General features: G+C 53.8%; 2 protein-coding genes across 2 annotated transcripts; both read right to left on the reverse strand.

The window, feature by feature from the left end:
• Positions 1 to 6,100: 6,100 nt before the first annotated feature.
• UCRPA7_8009 (putative eukaryotic translation initiation factor 3 protein) lies at positions 6,101 to 7,959 on the reverse strand (the record flags this gene model as incomplete). Its single annotated transcript, XM_007920529.1, has 3 exons — positions 6,101 to 6,389; positions 6,453 to 7,692; positions 7,749 to 7,959. 3 exons carry the CDS (start codon positions 7,957 to 7,959, stop codon positions 6,101 to 6,103), a joined length of 1,740 nt encoding a protein of 579 aa, XP_007918720.1.
• Positions 7,960 to 8,676: 717 nt separating this feature from the next.
• UCRPA7_8010 (putative mfs transporter protein) lies at positions 8,677 to 10,866 on the reverse strand (the record flags this gene model as incomplete). The annotated part of the gene is made up of 2 exons (XM_007920530.1): positions 8,677 to 10,269; positions 10,330 to 10,866. The coding sequence occupies 2 exons, from the start codon at positions 10,864 to 10,866 to the stop codon at positions 8,677 to 8,679; spliced, it is 2,130 nt and encodes a 709-aa protein (XP_007918721.1).
• Between the last annotated feature and the right edge of the window lie 440 nt (positions 10,867 to 11,306).

Below are 11,306 nucleotides of genomic sequence, written 5' to 3' on the forward strand. Positions count from 1 at the left end.
TGAGGGCAATTTTATCTTGATAGGAGCCATCAAGATAGACTAATTTCTCGTTGACAGGTGGTAATAGGTCCCCGACTTCCGATAGGCGGTGTCGAATGATCAAAGATTCGAAAGTGGTCCGCAGGCAGTCTTTCCGGCCGCTGCTTCGAGGACTATGCTTCGGTTGCATGACATACACTTTCCAGTCTGCCAGGGTATCGCCATTTTCCTCAACAGTGTTCGACCACGGTCTAGCTCTTAGGTATAATGAAGCTATCGAGCCAATTCTTTCCAAGTCTTTCCGTTCTTGTGCGCCGGAATCCGCCAAGGTCTTTGTATCTTTGCCGGCCAACGCAGCCGGAGTTTGGTCGTCAACGCCGTACAGGCCTTGCGAAGGTGTGCCCGTAGCAATCCACCGCGCAGAGACTTGAAGGCAATCGAGAACCAATAGGATGTTGGTTTTGCTTCCACCAATCTTGGCGTTTCCAAGCTTGTGACCCTCGTCCACGATGCATCTTTTGAAATGAATTTGTCCCAGGGGGGAGTCAAGCCGCCAAGAGCCATCCCTTTCGGGCAGTCGGTCCTCATGCCACATATTCTCAAATCGAGGAATACTGATGAGAATGATGTCGTACGTGAGAAGGTCTTCGACTGGTGGGATCTTGTCTTTGGTCTTGAGAACAAGTACTTTGAGACCTTCGGTATGTTTGGCAATCTCCTGGGTCCATTGCCCTAGAAGATTGGCCGGTACAATCACCAAACTTGCTCTGCTGAGGTAGATTCTTGTTGGCGGTAACTCCGTTTGAGGCTGGCGTGTTCCCCTTCTCGCCTCCGGTCGCGGCCGGTCATACCAACCAAGATTTCTCTGAATCGCTTGAACACAGAATTCATATTCTCGATCGCCGTCGGCTCTATTTTGATCAAAATAGAGGCTCCAGGGGACAGAATTTCGAGTGATTGTTGCGGCAGCCATGTCCATCAGAGACCCTACTCGTGAGCGGACTGCCACGTTGCTTCCTTTGTAGATGTCAGGAACTTCTGCGGGTTGATGCCTGGCCGCAAGAATCAAAGCCAGGCAAATCAGCGTCTTCCCTGACCCCATCTCTTCTGCTAGAATACCACCACGGACATCATCGTAATGGCGAGGCTCGCGCAAAACTGTTCCAACCACATTATCGTAATACCACGGCTGCCCGTGCTGGTCTGCGACCTGCAACAATCGTGGGTCCAAGACTTGGCCTGGCTGTGCTTCCCGCTGGAGCATTAGGGCAGCTGAGCGGCGTTGATATGGGTACAATGTGGTGGTCAGGCCTGGCACTTTGCTGTTCAACAGATCGGTCATGAACTCCCGCGCATAGCCGTTATGAACTACCTCAGGATGAGGATCCGGTGATGCTATGGAGTTGAACATTTGAAGCAGGGACATGTCTGCCCCATTTTGGTCTGACGTCTGTCCATCTTGGTGTAGCAGTAGCGGTCTTGATGGCGAACTGGTATCGATTGAATGTCCTTCCCAGGCTCTTGGAGAGAAATCGAGTCGGGCCATCAGATCTTTCTTCAGTCTCTGAAGGACGGGATCTGAGCGGTCAATGATGCGGCGATCAACGTCATCCGGAAGTACATATACTCGAAGTATGCTTGATTCCTGTCCATCACGGCTCACTCCGAACTCAAAGTGAACCCAACGTCGCCTGAAGAGGGCGTCATAGGATCGGATAGACTTCAACAGGGCCTCCTGAGCTGCTAGTGGAAGTGTGCTGAGCTCGGCAGACGTATCTGCATCATTGGTCAGGTCTTGTGGATCTGAGAACAACATCCATTGATTTGACGCATCAGCATCATAACCAAGGGCAGAAGGAGCTGCTACAGCACCGAGACAACCGGCTGGGATGTACTTCCGGAGCTGTAGGTACCGCTGATCCATGGCCGGTGAAAGGGCTTGAAGCAAGCCAACAGCAGTGCGTGAGATCTTCCTAAGTCATAGTACCTCCCCGCCCTCAATTGTGAGTGTGTTAACGCTGTGATGGGGGTGAGTTGAACTCCGTTGGTTGCCTACCTCCCGGTCGTAGATCGGTATAAAGTCCGGGTGTGGCTGATGCGGCGGCAAAATGTGGCTTGCTGACGTTCCACCCCGCCGAAGATTGGGGGTGTCCACAAGCGCTGTTGTGTGCTCTAGCGCCGGTTCTTGAACCCCCTACCTACCTATGCATGCCTACTATAAGTTACCTAATTCACCGAGAATTTGAGATTGGCAGATAAATTATGAGATATCGTGCATTATTTTGTTGTCATGACTTCCGCCCTCCGTTTTCTCTCACAAGATCATGCCATGGTCGGTTGATTTGCTTATCTGCGTCTAATCTCATCTGAGCGCGGAAGCCTATAACCCCCTGAAACTTTGACCAAGGCCTGAGAGGCTCTTGAAACAGTCGCAATGCACCAAAATACTGCATGGCCACGACTCGCAATATTTGCCGTTTAGGGTTTGAATGATTAGTCCAGTTGGAATCTACGGTTTTATATACCCTTTGTTCAGGCGACGAACTGCCCACCGTCCTCGGTGATTTGTCTCTTATATGCCCTCCTATCCTCAAAACAGTATGATGAGATCGCAACTTGTCACTTATTATTTATCCTTGGTTTCTATCTCCCTAGCAATTCGTGATGACCTCGGAGACGTCTCTCTCCCTTCTGACTTTTCTGCTTGGAGCCCGTTGCAGTTTATCAGCCGACCATGCAATATACGGCAGCATGAGAAGAATATCAGCGACGTGCATATGCCCAATGCAGCGCATCAGTCCTTGACTGAGCCCTCTACATGCGCCGGCAAATTCTGTGTGTACTCGAGCCCAGAATTCAATAATGGCCGTGGCATCACCTTCATCACTGCGAAGCAAGCCATGGATGATATTCGGACCCTCCCAATCTTCCATACAGCCAACGAAACATTGGGGCTCCAGTCAAAAGGACCCAGTCCCCATCTCAATGGCAAACCCCCATCAACGCAGTCAGAGAGCGACGACCCGCCGTTCCGCATAACAGAAGTACCTGGAAAGGGGCTGGGAGTCGTAGCAACACGACCCATTGTCCGCGGACAACGTATCATGAGGCACCCACCCACGGTAGTAGTCCATCGGCAGTTCGTCGATGACCTGAGCGAGGAGGAACAGGCCCGGCTCTTGGACTCAGCCATTGCAACATTACCATCCTCCACCCGAGATGTATTCGATGCACAGACGGGACACGCCGGCGGCTCGAAAGTCGTCGACATCATGCTGACCAACTCATTTGAGATGTCTCTTGCCATACCTGCAGACAGGCACCACTTTGGAAACTTCCCCGAGATCTCACGGTACAATCATGACTGTAGACCAAAGTGTGTCGTTCCTCCGAACTGACTAAGTAAATATTAACAAGCAGCTAGTGTGCAGTTCTATATCGACGAGACCATGACACACTACACTCATGCCGTCAAGGGTATACAACCCGGTGAGGAGCTCACCATATCGTACGTCGACCCCTTCACCGCACGATCCGTCAGGCAAGATCGAGCTAGGCGCTCCTGGGGTTTCGAATGCACCTGTGCGCATTGCAGCCTTCCTAAAGAACTCGCCAGAAAGTCCGATGATCGCCTGTGGCAGATATACGAAGTCGAGAACAGAATAGCTGACTGGAACTCGACGATTGACATGAGCGATATCGAGCTGCTCCTCTCACTGTACAAGCAGGAGAGCCTGGACCAGTCCCACGCTTCGGATGCCCTTGTTCATGCAGCGCTGAACTACAATGCTCTCGCAGAGGAAGAACTGGCTACGCGATATGCACAATTGGCGTTAGAGGCAGGGATGCTCGAAAAGGGCCCAAAGTCTCGCCATGTGCAGACAATGAGACAACTGCTGAAGGACCCGAAAGAACATTGGAGTTGGCGTCGGCGGATCAGGGGCTGATTTCCTGGGACGGATACCCATGATCAAAGCAATTGTTGTTTGATCTCCGTCAACTCTTATGATGAAGACTCCTCCCAACTTCTCAGAAGCCCGACTTTCCAATCCTGAAACACCCTATCCTTTGCAGGATACATCAAATTAGACTGTTCCAGCTCCTCGAAAACAGCTTTGATTGCCTCAGCGGGCAGGTTCACCTCCTGTTCGCGAGCGAGAACAGGCTCAAGGATCTTCTCGGCTTCTTTCACAGTGACGACTCGCCACATGACCTTCATCGCAGGTATGCGACCAGATACACTGCTTGACGTGAAACGGATGCGCTGGTTCAAGACCCATATGTAAAGGACCATGTCTGTACTATCGTCGAGGGGCAAGAGGAAGGACTTCGCAGAGCCTGATTGTGAAAAGGCTGCCACGAGGGCTGAAGTGAGGCAGTTCGAGATGGAGGGCAGGGTGGGCGTTGAGGCGGCGCAGTTGACCTGCCATTTGAAAAGGGTGACAGCATCGGTTCGGAGGTTGAAGTAGCCTAGCCGTGCTTCACAGGAGGAGCAGGTTATGACGAGCGTTGGTGGGCGATCTCCATTCATGGTCTTAATTGCTGCCCCATTGTCTGCCACAGTGGCGTCCGCTTCAGTCGTCGAAGTGGGCAGAATCTATTCTAGATTAGCAACGAATATGTCGAAGAGACATTTTGGCCAAGTCCAAGGCATGGTATGTATGTGGCTCTGTTCATCCCAATGCTCCCACCACTCAGGAAGACACCAGTGAAATGCAGAGCCGGTCCATTCCTCTGCATAGCAGCCAACAAACCCATTACTTGCGTAACGGTTTCGGTGACTACCAACAGCCTACTGGAGTAGGGCGGTAACGGAAGTATTTACTTTTGGGCATTTGTATCGGTGATCAAGCCATTGACAGGTGTAACCCGGCGTGGCCACCTTCTTGACGCCCGTTGATATGCAGATAAATCCTTACGATTCGGAATAATGGGACAAGGTCTCACACAAGAAGGTCATAGACTCACCGCGATGCCCTGACAATCATCCTGAGAGAGCAGTACAGTCATAAGATCCACAAACCCGATGCTCTTCTGGGCTGCGAACACGGAATTCGCACCATAGCCTCTAGAAGCCAGGCCATTACTATGGTCATGACCATGATGGTCTGGCTTATGGCAGTGCCAAAACTCCATCATCTCCGCCCAGTTCTCACTCGGCAGGTCCTTCCACTCCTCGATCTTTGCCTCAGCCACAAGGAGAGCGTCACAGCGGCGACATCTAATTGCTGAGCCAGGCTGGAGTGTGTCCGCCGACCAAGGACCACTCGATTCGGCCGCTACTTCCCTGGCGCAGCTTTCGGCGTCCAGCGGTAGACGCCAGACAAGATCTTTGGTTGATGCGTTGTTCAAATTGGGGAGTATGCCGGATGTGAGCGGCCGCCCGGGGAGCAAAGCTTCTGTTATGTTGCCTTGGTGATGAACAGACACATGGAACCTGTCCTCGCTGACCTGCACGCGAGTTGAAGTCGTAGCTGGCGATGGCAGAGAAACAGCAAGGACCATCTGACGGATGTTGGGTAGCAACTCTGCATATATATAAATGCCCTGGGAGTTGCTTGGATCCATGATGACGACTGAACCTTCTTCAGGCGATGTTCACTACCCTTGACTGGTATCGTTGCCTCACGGCGAGGTCTGTGAAAAATGAAACGGAAAGGCGCGTCTAATCATGGCGACATCTGTCAAATCCCTCATAGCTCCGCAAACAGCTCTCGCGGGCTTCTATCACACTTCGCAAGGGCGTAGCATCTATCGGTGCTATAGCAGCCAAATCATAGAGAGATGTGACTTGAGATGAAAGTGGAATGAAGCTTGGAAGTGTGAACTCCATGGAGCTTTACTAAGGTGGTCCGTGCACATAATGTATTTACGACGGAGTGAACGACACCTTTTTCAGGCACGGCTGCCTTTTTACGGACAGAAATGTTGGAAATAATCTATGCAATGGATTGCTACAGCTTGACATTGACTAGCCCGATTTTACAGTCTCTACAAATCGTGTCATTACTCCCAAGGAGATCTGTTCATGAGCCAAAACCCAACATGAAGCTTTTTTAATATCATAGCCTAGGGCCTTCAAACCCGTCATCTTCATTTTTTGTTCAGCTACAGACATACTCTACTCCTCGCCACCTTCCTCCTCGACTTCAACAACATCCGCCTCGTCGTCATCATCGAAGCTGCCCGCAGGGACCTCGTACAGGCGCAGGATCTGCTTGTTGGGGTCCTTGACCAGGACGTACTTGCCGTCCTCGCGCTTGAGACACATGTCGGCGATGGTGCGCACGATGCCCCAGCCGTTGGACAGCGACAGGTTCATCTGGTTGGCAAAGTCGCGCGGCTTCCAGCCGATGACGCCCAAGATGACGTGCTTATCGTTCAGTTTGGGGTTGACACGGGACACGAAGCTGTGGAGAGAAAATCGTTAGCTTGATGGATGATCGGTGATGGGATGAAGGTCAAAAACTTACCCAAGCTTCATGACGTCCGCCTTGGCCAGGATGCTCTGGACGGTCCAGCGCGCCAGCTTGACGGAGTTGTTCTTCATCTCGGTGGCGACGACGGCACCACGCTGAGAAACGAGCTTCGTCCGCCAGTCCAGGGCGCCACCGGAGCCCTGGGCCTTGTTGTCGAACTCGTTCAGAGCCCTGACGGTCAGGAACTGGTCCTCGCCGTTGATGGCATTCTTCTGAACGGCGTCGATCTCTGTCCGCACAACAAGGTACACAGGATCTTCCTCGTTGGTAGAGAGATCGAATCGGCGGTACTTGTAGGCCTTGGATGCGGGCGGCGCTGTCTCCTCTGCGGGATTGTAGAAGGGGTTCTCGTGGGGCATGTCCACCTTTGAGCTATCAGACTCCAGAACCACCTGATTAGCAAAGTTGTGGTTGATGTAGGTTGCCTCCTCAGCCAGAGCACCGGGTTGGTTGATGCCATCCTTGCTGCCCTCTGAGGCCTCAAGGGGCGCATCGGCGGCGTTCTCGTTGACCGTCACCATGTCGAGAGCCGCGTTGTCCCGCTTGTCAAGGTAGATCTTGTTGCCTTGCCTGACAATGACGATATCCCACGAGTACACTGATCTGGGGGCGCACATCAGCATGGACAGGACGCTGTCTGTGGCAAAGATGGTGGCCTCGTCCTTCTCGGCTAGTTCCTGGATAACAGGGTCCGATGAGGTGGTGACGTTATACGCAGCACGGTCGAGGGCAGTGAGCTTCCTCTCAGCAGACTTGACAGCCGGCTTGTCGTAGGAGCGGTCGTAGTAGTAGAGGAAGCCGTACGAGTCGACATCCTCGCCATCGTCAGTCTCCAGGTTAAGCTTGCCCAGGCGGTTGAAATCAATCTCCTCCAGGAGCTTCCAGTCAGCCTTGATGTTGATGCTGGCATCGCGATTCCTAGCCGGCTTGTCGTAGTCCTTCCAGCCGAATCGTCGCCCTCTGGCGCCGGTATTGTTGCGGCCGCCGCCACGGCTGTCATAGCCACCACCATACTGTCCTCCCTGGCGACCTGTACGGTTGAATGTCTGACGTCCGCCGCGCGCATCGCCCCTGGCGCCTCGCTGGCCCCGACCTCCCCTTGTGAAGACGGCGCCGCGGCCGTATCTTGACTTGCCGGTATCGCGAACGTTGGAAACGACGGAGAATGAAGACTCGTCCTCGGCCACAGGGGCCGAGAAGAGGCTGGCAGTACCAGCACCGTAGACCTGTTGATCTATTTCAAGACCAAATTAGCATCTCCCGCGCAACTCTGACCGTTGTGAGACATACCTCTGTAGTTACGGTTGTATTGCATCCGTCCACCACGGCCGTCGCGCCCGTCCTTGCTGTCGGCGGTCCAGTCAGCCATGCGACCGAGCTTGTCGCCCTTAGAGAAAGGCGCATATGGGACTCCGTTCAGGGTCGTCTCGGTAGTAGTCGGAGGGCCCCAGCCATCGCCATCCGGGAGGGAGGCGATGAGGTCTGCCATAGAAGACGCCATCTTGGCGGCTTGCTGAATTGCTGTGTGCGGAAGGTGACTCGACGGGCGGCAGGATCTCTGGGTGATTTCCTGGAAGAGTATGTCGCGAGATCACAAATACCAGCGCGTGTATCTATCCGTATAGGTAGACAAAATAATGTACGCAGTCCTGGCTGTCGTCTTCGGTGCCTCTCTTATTCCAGGTTCCGTTCGATTGTCGAAATTCACCAAAAATTGCAATAATTCGTTGGTGGGGTGTGGTGGGGCAAAGAAAGGCGGGCAGGCGAATGGAACAGGATCCAACAGTAGAGGAAAATACAGTGCCGGAATACAGTGTGTCCGTGCTCTCGAAACAGAGCGAGTCTATATTTCACACTGTATGCAGCAGTCTCCTAACTCCTGAGGTTGACAAGAGACATGTCGAGAGCGAGCACCACGGTATCATATTCGATTATATGGTAAGCAGTCCTTGGCTATGTCATCAGAGTCATATGTTTTTGTTGAACGCTATGTTCCAACTTTCTCTAGTAGATATGTTCAAGTAACCCATACAGTTCGTCCGTCTGTAATCCAACCCAGTCAAGTGCAATTGCACCCCTAAACGCCATGCCAACAATCGATGAATCCCAATATGCTCCAGTGCAATGATAAGCGAAGGTGCCTCGCCGTGCGTACTTTCCTCACTCCTCTATGTTATGTGATGGGTGCCGCTATTCATAATCAAAACTTTTTTTCATCTCACGACTTCTCGTTGAGTCTCTCTCCACTCTGGCTGCTCTCTCCCTTCTCTTGTGAGGCATCGAGGTCAGCCCTGCTATTGCTGCCACTGCCGCTAGCGGTGCCGCTGCCTCTCCTTGTGTCCTCTTCATCTGGGAAGTCGATCTTCTCACCGAGCACGCCGGTCTCCTTCTGGGGGCGATCGCTAGTCCGCTGGAAGTAGCCGTGCGCCGCATCGGTGAAGTCGTCGTCCTCCTCGGGCTGGTGTTCCCCGTGCACCTCCCTCTGGCGCTTGATGTCCTCTTTCTCCTTCCACTCGCGTCGCAGGTCCTCCATCTTGGCCTTAACGTCAAGATCGGGATTGTAAGACTTTCCGACGCCCCACATGCGCTCCCACAGGCTGAGATGCTCGGGGTGCACTGCAATGCCGTGGTAGTCCTCAGGGCGGCCATCACGGATGTAGTTCCACCGACGCTCCTGCTCCTTGAGGTCCAGACCAGTAGTGTCAGGCAGGAAAACCCAGGTAAGAAGCATGCCGGCCAGGCCAAACCAGGGCACAACGTAGAACTTGGTTTGGGTGTCAATGTAGTTGTAGAGGACAGAAGCCAGCAGTGCGCCAGCCTTGCCGATGCATGCCGAGAAGCCGTGGGCAGTGGCGCGTACCGGTGTCGGGAACACCTCGCCGGCGACGAGGAAGGTGACGCTGTTGGGTCCGAACTGGTTGAAAAAGCTGCTGAGGAAATACATGGCCTGGAAGGCGTGGATGCCCATGGTGTGGCTGTAGTAGTAATAGTTGAAGGCGGGGACGACGAACATGACGAAGCACATGAGGAAGCCGACCTGCTGCATCATCTTGCGGCCGTACAGCTTGTTATCGATCAGCAAGGATGCGCAGTAGTAGCCAGCCAACGACACAACGACGTTGATCAGGTTCCAGGTCCACGTTGTCATGACGCTGCTCGTGTCGTTGGAGATGACGGAGATGAATTGTGACTGGAACAGCTTGTTGCCGTAGAAGAAGACATCGTTGCAGAACCAGGTGCCAGCAGTGGCAAGCAGGCGACCACCAAAGTGCTTGAAGGTCATGCGGAGAGATGCGACGTCGTAGCCGGTGACGTTGCTCTTGCGTTTGGCAATCTGCAACTGGCGGGAGGCGTGCGGCATCTTCCAGGTACGATAGTAGACGAGCCAGGCTGTTCCAATGGCAGGAAGGGCGAAAGAGATGCGGAACGTCCACTGCACGGCGACATGACTGTATGGCGGATTGCCGCTGCCGTGGTGGAAGACGAGCAAGAGGATGATGAGGACGGCCTGGTTGACCAGTTGGCCCCACCCTTGCATGAGGAAAGCCATGGTGACTTTTCGACCACGATGGAGACGGTCCTCGCGAGTCGATAGCTTGCCGGCACCCACAGCATTCTCCATGGACGAGGTGGCTGTGATGGGATACTCTCCGCCGACGCCGAAGCCGTAGAAGAACAGGGACCAAGCGTAGCAGATGACCCAACCCTGCAGAGTCGTGCCCCAACTAGCTGTCAGCATAAGAAGGCCGACGAACATGATGGCGGCGTCCTGAATAAGACCCCATCGTCGACCCATCCAGTCACCAATGATCTATATGCATTGTCAGCACCATTCGGTCACAACACAATTCAAGAAAAAAAGGTAACGTACACCAACGCCCATTTGTCCAACCATGATACCGAGGACCTCGAGGTAGGTGACGGCCGAAATCCAGTTGTGGGCGCATTCGGTGGCCGACTTTCCCCAGCACGTAGGCCATGCGGCGGCGAACAGGGGTTCGAGATTGCCGATGGAGAAGAGCACGTATCCCTCGAGGCCCAAACCGGCGCCGGGCAGAACAGCATTGCGGAAATACCAGGAGATGGGGCTGAGGGGGTCCTTCTTCATCATGGCGCCAATGGACTTCAGCTCCTTCTTGGCCTCGGCATTGTTGACCTGGTTGACGAAGGCAATGCGTTGTCTAAGCGGTAGGTCGGCCCAGTAGACGCCCTCGGGTGTGTAGATGTCTTCGGGGTGCGTGAGGTACTGGAAGATCATGCGCTCCTCCTCGGACCGCTGGCCCTCTGGCAGGTCATCGGAATCGGAGCCCGTCTCGGGACCGTGAGGAACGGGGATTTCGCCAAAACGAGGAGGGTGGTGGTGGTGATGGTGGTGTATAAGGTTGGCCATTCTGCTGTTCTCTGCCATGGCGGGGCTCTGATACTGCCCTTACCGAGCAGGACAGGGGCTTTCAAAGGAGCAAAGACAGAAAGGCGCAACGCAATGCGCGAAGAACAATGCGAGCTGGCAAGAATGCCGCTGGTAAGAATGGGCGGAAGAACAGCCTCCCAAGAAGCAATTGAGTTGTGGGAGGTCGCACAGGATTTGTGAGTGCTGTCGTCTGGAATGTAGGTCGAAGAGCAGGGAGGGACCGGCTTAAAGAGTACAAGACCTCTTCACTAGGCGCAGTACGCTAGACGAAGTCTCCAAGGTCCGGTGCGAAGGAGCGGGTCTGCTTGTGGCGACGAAGATGATGGGGAAAAGTGTCTTAGTGCAGCGGCCGCCCACACACAGTCAATCCCACGAGGAGGAAGAGTATACGCAGTAGTCAAAAAGGCGGGAGGGACGGAGACGCGGCGAGTAGGAGA

The sequence above is a fragment of the Phaeoacremonium minimum genome (assembly GCF_000392275.1).
Source record: "Phaeoacremonium minimum UCRPA7 unplaced genomic scaffold PA7_03_scaffold_563, whole genome shotgun sequence".
Classification (NCBI taxonomy): Eukaryota; Fungi; Ascomycota; class Sordariomycetes; order Togniniales; family Togniniaceae; genus Phaeoacremonium; species Phaeoacremonium minimum.